We start from the raw sequence: 15,864 nt of genomic DNA on the forward strand, positions 1-15,864 counted from the left end.
ATTCATTCTATGAGAACATATGTCTGTTGTTCTATTTACTTATTTTTAAGTTGACACATTTTTTCTTTTTGCTAGATTTTGCTTAGCATTCATTAGGCACTTGGATGGTTGACTCATTTGCTATTTAAATTTTTCTCATTTAATAAATATAAAAAAATTACTTGTGACACAAGTCAAATGTCTAAATATGTTAAACTAGATTTTTGACATAAGACTATGATGTTTTTGTTTTTTGACAAAAAAAAAAAGGAAAAAAGGGAGAAAAATCCAACATACAGCCTATGTGGGAAAGGTGGGTGACCGAGTAAAAGGCTTTGCCACTAGGGTCATGTAATGGTTTAGTATTTGTATACGCCCTCGTTAACGTCTCCCTGAAAAGCTCGAGGCCGTTTCTCTGGAAGCCCCCACCATCGTCTCCTCTCTCTCTCTCTCTCTCTCTCTAAAATCATCAACCAGGCATTGCATTCAGGCTTGTCCTTGCGCTATAGGTACGGTTTCTGTCTCTATATCTCTCTGTTGCGGTTTTCCCCTTCCTTGAATGTTCTTTCTATGCTTAATTTGTTCTTCTATCTACGTATTTTGTTTCTGCATTTGTTAATCGTTTGAATTCAATCAACCCATTTTCTGTTTCAATGGGTTTGTTTTGATGGCTTGTTTCTGATTTTAGATGGATTTGATGTGCCTCTATTTGATATTGTCATTGTTTGATATGTTTGATCTGCCCATCTCTCATTCTCTTTCTCTTTCTGATTTTATCGTCCTTTATTTTTGAGCTGCAATGGCATGTTGTTGGGTGTTGGATGCTTTATTACAATCTCCTGGGGAGCGTGTGTGCATGCATCGTTTGTATCATGATCAATTATTGTCATGTTTCCTAAACAGTCCATCCGCTTCAGGTTTAGTTTTTTGTCTGTTTTCTTCCATCGACTCAAATAAGCATAAATCATGCCCTTTGTTGTGATTAATCGTTTGATTGACCTGTACCAAGTAGATGAATTACTCAAATTAATTGATTAGTTTGGCTAACCATGAAACATCCAACTGTTTTGTGTGGTAAAAAAAAAAAAAAAACAAGGGTAATTGTTGGGGGAGTTGGGGGGGGGGGGGGGGGGGAGGGGATGAAGGACACAAATCAGATACTGTCGCCAACGATTGGGCTGCATCACCAATATGGGGAGAAAAATATCATTAATTGAAGGAGGGCATTTAGTTCAAGGAATTTATTATTCTAGGAAAGTTTCAAATTATAGGAATTTAGAATTTTGGTTTTCAAATTACCATCCAAATTTGATTCCCGTGTTTGGCTCATTAGACCTAGTAATATCAAACTCCTAGGAATGTAATATTCCTATGTTTGGTTTGATAGAAGCATTCTTGAAAACTAATAGCAAATTTTATTCTAATTTCCAGAACTACTCATTACACCATATAACAAGAGTGCAATATTCGTATTCTTGGGTTGATCTTTATAAACCTTTAGAGAAAATAACTCCAATAGATTAAGAAAATATTGGAAAAAACTCAAACTTCAAGATGCACATGCACTAGTATTCAACACTGATGAAAATACTGTAGGGTGAAGCAAACAATACTCATCAAATGGTAGCATACAACCCAAAACTCCCAACCCTTTCTTATCTCATTTCACCATCTCCTGCTGCCACTAACCACAACCATGCATCGCTTCCCACCGCTGCCAACCAGCCCCACCCACTACCATCCATCTCCAGTGACCACCATTGGCCACTGCTCACCACCATGCACTGCCACCAACACCATCCACCTCCACTTGCCACTACCCTTCACCACCTTCTATCACTGCCAACCACCACCATACACTACCACTCACCATCCACCACCATGCACCGTTGACCGCCATTGGTCGCTGCTCTCAACAACCCATTGCCACCAACTAACAACCACTTACGCTTGCAACTGCCCCTCACCCCCTCCATCCCATTAACTAGCACCAGCCACTGCCTCCAACCACCACCCACCACTGCTTACCACCAGCCATCACCATCATCAGCTACCTCCACCCACCCACCCCATCTATTGCCAAACACATTTTCTATTTTTATTTTGTAGAAAAATAAACTCAAATTTAGTCATCAAATGCATTTTTGAATTCAAAATATGCAACTACAATTTACTATTTTCATTTTCATAAACAAATATTTGGATACAAGTTTTTGGATCCTTAACCAAATGGGCCCTAGAAAGTTCCTAAAATCTCATATGAAATAACATAGTGCCTAAATTCTATTTCAATGCAAATTTATCACACCATACACTTCTTCCTAAATTGGTTGTTCAACATGAAAGAATAATCTTTCTTGTCAGAGCTTGCAATGGTAATGTCTCCCACCTCCAAAATTTTATCATCAGTCAAATCTTCTGTATGTAGTGCTCTTATCTTTGTCAAAATGACAGCAAGATTATTGTGACGGAAATACTTATTCCGAGGCCATTAACTAGAGGGTGGCTGAGTGGCTTTGCAATTTCAAGAGCATTGAAATACATTAGACGGTAAAGTAATATTTCAAAATGAAATATGAGATAGAAGTAGGAATTATGAATATGCAAATGTTAAGAATACAAGTTGAAATTTGGAGAAAATCCCAAAATAAGAAATTTAAGTGACTGATTTTCTACTATTGAATAGTAGAAGGATTACAAATAGTAAAATGGCTTCATTCATATAATACAAAACTAAAATTTGTACAAATACAAAAAACTAAAAGCTGTATAAATACTACAAATTTCACAATCACAAGCGTAAGGAAACTACTAATTTAAGGTACTATTTTTAAAAAAAAGGCCCTGACGTGAGTGACTTTTTTTTTTTTCACACAGACATACCTATGCCCAGGATAGGATCCAACAGTTAACCTGGGAGTTTCTCATAATTTAGCTGCTCAGTAATTTATAGATCAAGATATCAGTCCAAATTTGCAGAAACATAACAAACTAGAACATGTGTGCAGTGTCATCACATATGCATATTTGTGCAAACCGGCTGACCATTGTCACCTTTCCTATGAAAAAGAATATCCCAATCTTAATACCTTTACAACATGCACCTAAAGCACTCTTCATACTCTCACCACTGCCATGACGCAAAATTTCCAATTCTTTTACTAATTTGTAACTCCACAAAAGTTCCATTGGGAATACTATAATTTTTTTAACACCACACAAAAACGAGGGCAACAAGACACACAAGACCTCCTGGTAACCAGCTCTGACAGCATGTTTGATTACCATGTTACCTAAAAGCTTAAGCTGTTTGGTTATGGGTCAACTATGTATATCAAGTTTTAACACTATCTATCATCTTTAAGTGATGCCTTACTTCAAAAATGATGCTTCTTCAATAATATCATATGCATAGTTGAACATAGTTAGAGCCCTTTGTCTCTTTCCTGTGTGTCCATGCCACCTATAAGATGAGGAAATAAGTTTAAAGTGGTAACTTTATGCCGTTGGTGGAACTAGAAGTATTTTCAAATCTTCTTGGTTGCTTAGGTATTCATATTCTTTGGGTTTTAATTTGGCCTAGCCAATAGAAATTCATCATCTAGTAAATTAATGTGTATAATACGTTGAATTAAAATCTATAAAAATGTTGCTAGAATGACAACACCAGCAACAACAATAACAAGACTTAAGCCCCTCTTAGTGGGGTCGGCAATATGAATCCTTTTCTACCAATTCACATGATTGAGGCATTTTCTTCTACTAACTTAAGGACTATTAAATCCTTTCTCATTATCTTATTCCAAGTTATTTTAGGTCTACCCCTTCCCCTTCTAGTTCCATTTACAATGACTAGCTTGCTCCTCCTCACTAGTGCTCCAATTGGCTTGTGTTTCAAATGCCCAAACCATATAAGTCGTTACTCCCTTATCTTATCTTCTATTAGTTATGCCTAGCTTATTTCAAATATGTTCAATCTTTAATTTATCTTTTAATGTTATATCACTTGTTCGCCTTAGCATGCACATTTCAGCCTCTTTTACTTTTTGAATATGTTATTTCTTAGTTGCCCAACATTTTGACCCATAAAGCATGGCTGGTCTTATAGCCATCCTATAGAACTTTTTTAGTTGCTAGAATGATGTTTCGATGTTTTATTCTTTTGTTTATATATACAAGCAACTTCTGCAATTGTGAGAAAGGGTGTATGCAGCTTGCCCTCCCTAGACCCCCTGATTTGACATGAAAGCCTTGTTGCATTAGACATGAAATCCTTGTTGCATTAAGTGTTATATTGTGTTATGTAAATAAAACCCTATGCCACTGACCATACTATCTTTGTTGGTTTTCGATGATTTTATCTGCCTGAAATCAAGTTGGCTTCTTTCATTTTATATTATTATTATTATTATTTAAAAAAAAAAACCATTTATCTCTACTCCATGCTCGTCTTGTGCAGGAGTGTTAGGAATAAAAGATGAGATAATTGGTTGTTTGAAATGTTTAAAACATGACTGTGCCGCTGTATTTTTTGAGTTGAATAATGTTACTACTATCCCTTCTTCTGCTGATGTTGACTATATCATTGAACCACATAAATTTCTCGTCCCTCTGTCGACTTTGATATTATCCAGTTTTCATTTTCGTTTCTTTTTTTGCAAGTATGGTATCAATGTTGTGGTTGCAAGGTGGTCTTATCTCCTGTGATGGGTATTACTCATCAATTGTTTATCTCCATGTGCAATTGGGACATGCATGGGGAAGTGTGAAGGCTTAATATACATTTTTGACCCACAAGTTAAAAAGCTTAAACTTTTTGTTGAAATAGTTATCAAATACACGCGCACACACACACACACACGCACGCATGCACACACACACACGAATGTAGGTATATCTGTTTATATGAGCATGCGTGCATACGTAAAGTTGTGTCTTGTGAACACATATCTTGTAGATGTAAGCTTATAATTGCTGGTGCTGCCTTATTTTAGATGCACCTCTGTTGAATGATGAGATATAGTACTCAAAGTTTAGGTATATTCTTAAAAATTGGTTAGACATTCCATCGGTTGCTTCAAAAATGATTCCACTTTGCTTTATGAAAAAGTGGATCACATTCTACTAGATCAAATGGAAAAAAGCTAAACTGTCTTTGCATGCTTCCATTTTTTCCCTGTTGCCAAGAGGCGGCAGCCAGTCTTAGGAACTTCCATTAACTGTCAGTGACTGGTCTAAAACTGAGGTAATGATATTAGAATGTTACTTATCAAGTCAGGTGCTCTGAATCCAACAGTATAGTAATGATTGATGGGAAACATATAAAGTGGTCTCTTCCTGGTTTGTTCTCACATGAATATGATTAATAGAAAAGGTTTATTTTATAACTACCATCTCTGCTTGACTCCCTATTGGTTATTATTTATGCTTCATCATTTCATTACATAATGAATGATTCTGCCGATACAATCTTCATTTAACATCCTACAAGGATTGGGTTATTTTCAGATCTTGTCATCTTCAAAATGGAAAATGGGCAAAATATGAATGCTTTGAGAATGCAAGATGGTTTTATTACGAATCCTTTTGATCAAAGAGCCTTCTCAAAAAGTGATGCTGACCTAATGGTCCGTCGCTTGAAGAACCGAGAACGACAACGTAGATACAGGGCAAGAAAACGTCTCGAGGCAGATGCAAAAAGATCTTGTATTGTAAATCAATCAACAGCACTGCAAGCAGAAATGGGACAGAGTGGAATGCTTAACAATCGCATTACCCGAGTTCATTGTGTACGAAATTGGAAGAAAGATGCTAGAAGGGCTCATGCGTCTAAGAAACATGAAGGAGCATCTAGGGGCCCTCTCATCATACCTGCCCTGACCTTAGCCAGTGAAAGCCTGACACCCTGTTTGCCCTCGGGAACTCTGACAGACCCAACTTTAGAATGTAGAGTTCATTCTGAAAGTTCTCCTAGCCTGGTCAATTGTGAAACAGATAGAGTTACACTTAGCCGAAGAGACTGGAAAGCAGATGCAAGAAAGAAGAAAAACTGAAGTAGTTAATATCTAGTTGTTTTAGTAGGGGTTGCTGATATTCAATGAGGACACAGCAGACAATTCGAACCGTGGGACATCTTGAAATGTCACAATTTTCATTTGCTCTATGACTATTTTAGCCTTTCAGTTGTGGATGCCAATTAGTCTTCAAAGAATATGGCCATCACTTGCTGGATCGGTTGGAGGAAGAGTTACAAGTCAAAAGACAGTCTCAGCCTTGAAATTGACTTGAATTTTCTGGTCAGGTTAGTGGTTAAGACTAGTACACGTAGGATATGGGACCAGTTGAAAGTGCTAGTTGAAACTTGTTAAAAATCAATTCGTCTGTGTTACACGTTCCACTTTCCACTTTCCAATTCACACTTGGCTGCCCTTGTATGTGTATAGTATCAAAATATCAAGTTGTATGTTTATTATATTTATCTTTTTTTTTATCATCACGTCGTTTTGTAATGTTGAATCCTTAACTTTCTATTTTACCTTTTACTTTCCTATAAATATGATCTTAGCCAAAATCAAGGTGTTTTCCAGTGCTTATAATAATGCAAGGAGAATCTGTAAAGGAATAACCTCCTGCCACGGACGTTCCCAAGTTTTGCACCATTTTATATCACATCATTATCATTCTTTGATTCTTACAGGTGCTGATAGCTCTGAAAATCCTATTCTTTGACGATGAAAGATGCTTATAAGAATATATGCTGTTTTCCCATTTTGGACACAGTCAGCTACTTTGAGCAGGCCTATTGTGAATGTGACTGTTCAGCTTCGTACCTTCTTCACCTCATGATGGACATCCAGAGAACTAGTGAGCTTCAATGCATGTGATCTTCATTCTTCTTGTCATCAAAATTGTGGTGTTTGGTTAATTTATACCTTCAATATGTCGTCGTGTGTTCAAATTTGTGGCTATTCACTGCAGAAAGACTCGCGGGGCGAACCAAATGTATCCTTGAGCATGGACCTATTTGGTGATGGCAAGTATTGCGTGAAAAAAGTCTCTGATGCAGTGTATGTTTTGGTCCTATCTTAGGAAATAGGTGTGATCCATGTCCCTCAAGTCCAAGCTCTTACAATGACCATTGGATTTTTTTTTTCAAAGATGGGCAGCACCTCAATTTATTTATTAATAAACCCTCACTTTTGGCGGAGGAATACTATGATCACAAGACAAGCAATGAGAGACAACAATAGATTTAAAGGCCTCCAAAAAAAAAAAAAAACACCAACATCCAGTCAAAATAGGGCTACAAGTCCAAACAAAATAAAAACCTACAAAACAAATCTCATGCAACAAAACAAACAAAAGAAAAAAATCTCATATAAGCATAAACCAATACCAACATGAAATTAGCTAAACATACCTCATATAAGTTGTACTTATCTTCTCCAGTTTATACAAACCATTGATAATTCTAAGAAGTTGACTACTATTTGTAAACATATTATTCCTCCCCATAGCACCTTGTTAAGTCAAAGCATCTGCCACTTTGTTCCCTTCTCTATACTAATGATTTATCGAAAAGTTCACTTCCTCCAATAAACCAATAAGCTGCTCCCAAAAATCCCACAAATACCACAAGGAGCACTTACTTGATCTTATCCAATTTAATACAATACTCGAATCACATTCAATATCAATACTGGTATGGTCCAAATGTTTGCAAATCTTTATTCTCTCTAACACAACTTTCAATTCAGTTTCATTATTTGAACAAGAACCAAAATATTTTGAAAAATTAAAAACAAAAGAACCTGTATGGTCTCTAAGGATGCCACCACCACCCGTCGGCCTTAAGTTCCCCAATCTGCTCCCTTCCAAATTTAGTTTCAACCTCCCTTACCTCAACTTTAGCCATCTCACACATTGCATAGTTTTAATTCTTTTATTCACAATTTGCACTTCCAGATGCTGCAATATCTGAACATCAGCATCCTTTAACTGAGTCATTTTTGTTATGTTCTTGCTCAAAACCCCCACCCAATACTTAATGGACAGCTACACATCTGTACTACTTTCCAATTTCCCCTCCATTCTAGCTGCACATCTCCTTCTCCACCGCCTCCAAACTACTAAATAAAAAATCAAACCCATCAATGATTCCAATTGAGAGTATCTGGAAGCCCTATTAAACCACATTTGGACTCTTTCTTTCCAACTTTGTTGCCTCAGGAAAGGTATACCTACCTCCACCGAATTCTTCCTCCAAACATCAGCAGTAAGGTCTCCCTTATTTAACACATACCCCATATCTTCTAGTTGCCTCATCTCACAACAATTACACGCCGAAGCAAGTGATACCCTCACCCTTCTCACCTTTTTATCAACGCTTAAGTACTCAAAAGCGACCTTCCACATACAAATAGCAATTTTCTTTGGTAACCATTTATTCCAAACCCACTTTGCCTAATCAAATTTTGGAATTCTAACTTTGATAACATTCTATGCGGACTTTGTATTAGAGCAACCATTCTTTTCCGGGAGCCATAACAGTATGTCCGAAGAGTTTCTAAGATTTCCCACTTTTCCATCACTTCCTCCGCTTTATTAAACCCCAGAATCTTTTGCAAATTTTCCACATCCCACTCATTATTAATAACCAAATCTTTAATCTTATATGCAAATGCGCACCATTTGGACAATCTGAAAACAAAGGTCTTGAATCAAGAAACTTATTATACTACAATTTTACATCTCCTTCTCTAACCTTCCCCTTAGATTTACTTAACAGTTCAGGCATACCCTATTGAACTTTCCTCGAAAAGGAAGAATTCGATTCACATGGTCTGCAAAGAGCAATATGTCCTCCTTTCATATATTTAGCTTTAAAAAATCTAGCCCATAAAGAATTTTGTATTAATAAATGCCAACCAAACTTCATGAACAAAGACCGTTGCACTTATGAAATGTCCCTTACTCTTGTACCCCCGTCCTCCATAGGAACACACAATTTCTTCCAAGCCCTCCATTTCATTTTTTATTTTCCATCCTTAAATCCCTAGAAAAGAGAAGCAAACATGTCTTGTATTTTTTTTATCACCAGTTTGTAGACATTTAAAACAACTAACAGATGCAAAGACATGCTCGAAATCACATGTCTCAACAAAACTAGATGACCTTCTTGAGACAACAGTTTACTTTTTCAGCCCTAAACTCTCTTACTGATTTTTTGAATTAAAAGTTCAAAATGATAGCCCTTCAATTTACCATCCACTATCGGCACACTCAAATTCGTAAAAGGAAATTTACCTTCAATAAAACCAGTCTCTTGAATAATTTCTCCCTTCCTCTGAACACCTAACTTCTTTGAGAAAAAAATAGTTGATTTATCTTTATTCACCCTTTGGCCAGTTCAGTTTTCGTACTCCTTAATCACCTCCATTAACTGTCTAACAACTTTTTTTTTTCCAACATTAGCAAATATAACAACATCATCCGCGTACATTAAATGTGATATAATAGGTGCACCACACGGATGTGCAAACGGTAAAATCCGCTTCTTAGTCAACTTTTTTTGAATTAATTTAGAAAGAACTTCTTCCATGATGATAAAAATATACGGCGACAACGGATCCCCTTACCTTAAGCCCCCTTTTGACTTGAAAAAACCTTTATAAGTGCTATATATAATGACAGAAAACTAAAAAGTAGAAATACAATTCTGAATCAACTTACAAAACCAATATGGAAAACCAAGAGTATGGAAAATCTGATCTACCACCTGCCACTCCACTCGATCATGCGCTTCGCTCATATCAAGTTTTAGCATTATATTGCCTCCTCTCACCCGCCTATGTGATAATTTTGTCATCTCTTGAGTAAGCGTTATATTTTCAAAAATACTCTCCCCTTTCACAAAAGTACCTTGTTCTAAAGATATTAAATCACCCATCACCAACGAAAGCTTACCAGCAAAGATTTTGGATAAAATTTTATAGATTACGTTACAAAGGCTTATCGACCAAAATTTATCAAAAGACCGAGGACCCTTTACTTTTAGAATAAGCACTATGTAAGAGGAACAAAAATACCGAGGCAACATATCACCTTTGAAGAACTCTCTTACCACATCCATCACATCATTTTTAATAATTTTCCAATAGGTAATATAGAAAGAAGACCCAAACCCATCTGGTCCCACGCTACTATTCACAAAAATAGAAGAAATAGTTTCATAAATCTCCTCCTCAGTCGGTTCTTCCCTCAACTGACCTATAGACTCCTCAAAAACCACCGAATGGATAATACCGTCCAGATTTGACCTTTGCACTGAATTATTTTGCCTCAAAAATTGTTCAAAATAATTCACAGTCTCATCATGGACCATCTGCATATTTTCCAACACCGAACCATCAGGAAGCACCATTGAGTTTACACAAGAGTTACACCTTCTTTGCGTAATCACAACATGGAAAAACTTTGAATTCTGATCACCATCAATCAACCATTTCATCTTTGTTTGCTGCTCCAATTTAGCCTCTTCCCTTTTATACTATACCTCCAATTCAGCCTTAGAAACAAGAAACTATTCTTCAACTGATTCTGAGTACTCTGTCTATAATAAATTCTCATATTTTTCCACCTTTTCCTCCAACTCTTGAATAAAACCACCAACACGACCAAAATTCTGTTTATTTCACTTCCTAAGTCTTTGTTTTAGCCTTTTCAATTTACTTGCCAATTTACACAATCCTGAATCCGCCACAATGTGTTCTCTCCAAGATGATTCAACCAATTTAAAAAAAAATCCCTATGCAACGTCCACATGTTTTGAAACCTAAAAGGCGCTAACCCATACCTCTCCATACTCGCACACAAATGTAATATGATAGGAGAATGATCTGAAGTATTTCTTTTCAACAAAGATGTCTTAGTTTCATCGTATTTTACAGAAAAAAATATTATTAATTTGTACTCTGTTCAGTTTCGCCCAACTTCTCATCAAACCTTGTTGGTCGTTACACCATGAAAATTGACTTCCTTTGAATTTGAGGTCCAATAATCCACAACTATTAATACGATCATTGAATTCAGTCATAGACGAACCCAAGCGAGGTCAACCTCCCACCCTTTTCTCATCTGACCGAATTACATTAAAATATCCTATAACAACTTAAGCCACATCAAAACTCAACATCCCCTGAAACTGTTCCCATAAATCTCTTCTCTCAATATGATAACATTTAGCATATACAAAAGTAAAAAAACAGAGAGCCTCTATCCCCTGTTAACAAAACTGTCACACATTGATTTGAAGCACCTGCCCAATCCACTTGAACATCATCTTTCCAGAACAATCAATTCTTCACACCTTCCTTTACATTAGAATAAAAGTTACTAAATTGCAAATACACCACCCACCTTCGTATCTTTTCTATATCTTGAAAGGTTCCGAAACTGTCAAAATCGAAATTTTCTGATCTTTCACAATTTGTTTCAATCTTCTTTTCGACGTGCCCAACCCTCTTATATTCTAAAACATAACTTTTTCAATCATAAGTTCAACTTTTGAGGCACTGCCTTAGCCCTCTTAGACTTTCTCATTTTCCTATCATTTTTATTTCTTCATTCCAATTCATTTACTGTCACATTACTTAGATTAGAGTAATATTCTTTTTGAGTATCAATGCAAACCTCTATATTTCCATTAGATAACACTTCATAATTATCCCTACACACTACACACTACACCCTCCACATCCCCCTCTCTCTCATCCACCTCCTCCACCAAAATCACCTCCCCATCCTTGTCCTTTTCAACTTTTCTCCTCCCTCCTTCATAAATAACTCCGAATTCTTAGGCAGTCTTAGGACAACCTCCCAGTTCTACCTGCACCCCTACCACCCTTGACTTCTGATCTTGACAACGTTCGGCTTTCTCTTAACTATTCTTCTCTATCAAATTAACTTCATCCACTTTTTGAGTATCCACATTATTAACCTCATTCACAGTTTCTTTATTTTTCTCAATCACATTCAACGGACCACTCACGTTTTTATCCTTCTTCTCCTCTACCCTCTAATTCCGAATCTTCAAAACAGGACCTTCCTCTTCAACCTTCATATTCTCTTTTCTACCCACTTCTTTCCAAACCATCTCATCTCTCTTTTTCCTCATACCTACCTTCCTTTTATCTTTAGGCTTACCTCCAAACCGGCATACTTCATCAATGAGACCTTACCTACAACATTCATTTCAGTAGAAACCCATTTTCTCATATATTACCCTTTGCCAATTTTGCTTTTGTCCTACCACCAACGGAAAATCCTCCACAGGATCCTTCTGCAAATCCACTCCAACACATAATCTTGCACTAGTGGCTCGTGTTCTATATAATGTGGTATTATCCGTCCCCAAAAACCTACCAAATCTAGTGACTAAACTCTGTAAACAGTTCATTCCATATAAATGTAAAGGCAGACCTGGTAAGAAAATCCATTGAGGTGCGACTGATGGCTCCTTATTGACATCAAAATTCACGAATCAGTTAAATAGCCGAAATTGGCACCCTACCATCCATCTTCCTTCTTGTGCCTATGCCCATCGGCTCCCCTATGTTCAACAAAGATGCAAAAATTTATAAAATAGAAATAAATGAATCAATCTTTGTCCTCAATATCATGCATAAGGGATGCTTAGTGACATTGTAGTTCTTGTAATCATATTTGAGTTGCTTTGTTGTCCTTTGTAGTTGATTACTTTTATTTGATCCATCATTTTTGATAACCTTTGAATAGTTAAAAAAATTCTGATTAGATTCTTATTCAACACCACCACAATAACAAAATTAGTACATTCTCATTCAAGTAGATAGGCTCAGTTGCATAGAAAAGTCAAGTGCTGAATGTTCAAACATGGATACAAATTCACGGCCAAACTAAAAGTTTAAACAAGGCAATCAAGACCAAACAGAAGTCTCGTCTTAATCTCTTTGGCACGTTTGAGTCGAGCATGACCATCATCCTAATTCAAACTGCAAGTCAATTGATTAAAAAATTGGCAGGCTCCCCTAAAGACTAGGCATTCCCAAAGCACTCTGAACATGTTAAAACTTTGTGTGCCGCACAAATTGGAAGGGCAGAAGCAAAAAATATTACCATAGAATGTAATTTCTGGAAACTTCATTGGGATGTTTGTCTCATGAGAAAATTTTTGCGTGATTTGAGTTCATAAGATTTCTAAGAATATACACAAAATTTTCATGTCATTATTTGGTTAAATGTAGGAATCGTGCATTTCAAGAAAATAATCATTATACCCTTGACAAGAGTATACTCAATACATGAAGACTAATTATATTTTGAGCACAGTAAATTATTAAGTCCATGTCATAAAATTCTTAACAATCATATTAAAAAAATCAACACTTAAATAAATCAAATAACAAAAATAATTGAGGTAATATGGTATCTAAATATTAATAATAAATTATATTATTATAACATAATAATGATCTTACTTTTATTTTTTAATAATTTATTACTTTAAATATAATTATTGAGTGTAATAATGCTACATTTATTATGGGGGCATTGTTGTTGAACGCGCTAAAATAACAAGGGCAATTTGGTCCAAAAAGTAAAACTTACGGGAAGAAGATGTTGGTATTATCGTATTAATGTCGGATGTTTCAAAATTTTTAAAAATATTTATTTAATAAATATTATATAATAGTAAAATATTACCGTATTAATTTTAATTAAATATACGTTAAATTTAATATATTAGTTTTAACGTTTTAAATTATTGACTACTATTTTAATGGTTTCGTATATATGATACTAGAAGTTATACTTAATTTTCTCTATATAATATGTGATCCAATTTCATTTCAAGAAATATTTTTTCTTCTTTGAAATAACTTTTATCTTTTATTTTTTCTTGAAATTTATATTTTATTGAGTAACTAAATGATACTAGATCTCTATAACTCTGGTATTTGTGAGTGGACATAAAACTGAGGCAGCTAAGTATTCTTATTGGTCGTGCGCGTAGTGACTATATATACTGAGAAACATTCTCCGTAGGTGTGAAATTGGCTTTAAGGACAGTGGTCCTTCCACGCCTCAACTTCTAATAAGTATTTGTGTTTTTATTTAATATTAATTTAATTAGTAAATATTTTTCCTTCTATTATATTTCTAACAATCTTAAAGTCGAATGTTATTCACAATTTTAGAAGGGGGAAAAAAAAAACTGCATAAATTGAAAATTTTCAAGAAAAAAAAAAAAATCTATTTTTTCCCAATTATATAATTATGTGACTCTTGCAAGGCATATAAATTTATTATCTTTAATTGTGGGCGTTAAAGTACTTTGAAATTCTATTCATATGTGAAATAGACAATAGTGCACAAATAAAATAATATACTCGATAATTTATTATTAATATTTTTATAAAGCAAGATATATGCAAATAAGATGCAATCTTTTCATGGGAGTAATAGTGTGGTGATGGAGTCACCTAATTGGAACGTATCATAGATGGTACTGGAAAATAAATTGGAATATCATGATCAATACACGTAGATGTGTAATTTTTTGGTGCATTACCCAAGTGGATAATAAACACATAACCATAGTATTGACATTGATCAGTATATTTTAAGATTAGCCTGAACTAATTGAATAAGTAATTATTCAAATTGGGCTATTATTAGTGTGAACACAAAATGTGGGGGGTACTTAGTATCAATGTGATCAAAATATGAGAATTAAGAAACAACTGTTGATTAATAAATCCTTTAAGGATTAGTTAAAAAGCTAATAGAAAATAAACGTTGAGGGGGATGTATCTTAAGCCCTTAATATAAACTACTATTGATGACAACTCAACTTATGTGATTGGAGATCTTATGAATTAGGTTTATGGGTAATAACAAGTTCTCGAGCAATTTCGTGAGCACTATTATTTGTTTTAATCATCCCTATCGTGTTTAAATGGTACAACTGTAACTATTGTGAGGTTGAGTTTATCTCTTAATAAAACCATATCATTCATTAGGTGGTATGATTACAATTACACACTTGATAAATTTACCTATATGAGTGTAGAAGTGGGGCCGTTTCCTATGAAAGTTTACTGAGTTAAAATTTTCTACTGCACCTATGAATATCTTGGTATGGTGCATGACTTATACGTACCAATTCGCAGGAGTTTTGTGTCTAGAGAAGTTATGTGAGTGATATATTTATAGTGTTATGCTAAAAAAATTTGGTTCAAGAATTTAGTACTCATCAAGTTCTTGTAATTCATAATATATTTTCTCTAAGTGCATTTCAAATCGAAAGGTATTGCCACCCAATACATTAAATCTCGTGGTTACCTAGCTTGCATTGGTTTTTTTATTTTTTTATCTTTCTTCGATTTTTTTTTTAATTTGAACCATGTGGGGGGGGGGGGATTATTGATATTATTGTATTAATGTTGAATGTTTCAAATTAAATAAAAAATAATCTATTTAATAAATATTATATAATAGTCATGGTTTTATTTTAATTAAATATATGTTAAATTTAATATATTAGTTTTAACGTTTTAATATATTAACTACTACTTTATAAACAGTGACCCATCTTCATTTCAAAACATGTTTTTTCTTTTTTGAAATAACTTTATCTTCTACTCTTTTTTAAGATTTATATTTTGTTGGGTAACTAAATAACACTACATTTTCTATAACTTTGGTATTTATGAATGCACACAAAATTGAGCAAGTTGAGTAATCTTGGCGGTTGTGCGTATAGTGACTATATGCACAGTTATACGTTGGTGCAAAGCTGACTTTAAGGACGGTGGTCCTTTCACGCATTAGTTTTTGATAAGT

General features: G+C 34.8%; 1 protein-coding gene across 1 annotated transcript; it reads left to right on the plus strand.

Annotated features, from left to right (window-relative positions):
• The first annotated feature begins 281 nt into the window (after nt 1-281).
• LOC131164781 (uncharacterized) lies at nt 282-6,550 on the plus strand. The gene is made up of 2 exons (XM_058122219.1): nt 282-488; nt 5,488-6,550. The coding sequence occupies exon 2, from the start codon at nt 5,505-5,507 to the stop codon at nt 6,030-6,032; it is 528 nt and encodes a 175-aa protein (XP_057978202.1). The 5' UTR covers nt 282-488; nt 5,488-5,504; the 3' UTR covers nt 6,033-6,550.
• Nucleotides 6,551-15,864: the final 9,314 nt, after the last annotated feature.

Source organism: Malania oleifera, chromosome 9 (genome assembly GCF_029873635.1).
Source record: "Malania oleifera isolate guangnan ecotype guangnan chromosome 9, ASM2987363v1, whole genome shotgun sequence".
Lineage (NCBI taxonomy): Eukaryota > Viridiplantae > Streptophyta > Magnoliopsida > Santalales > Ximeniaceae > Malania > Malania oleifera.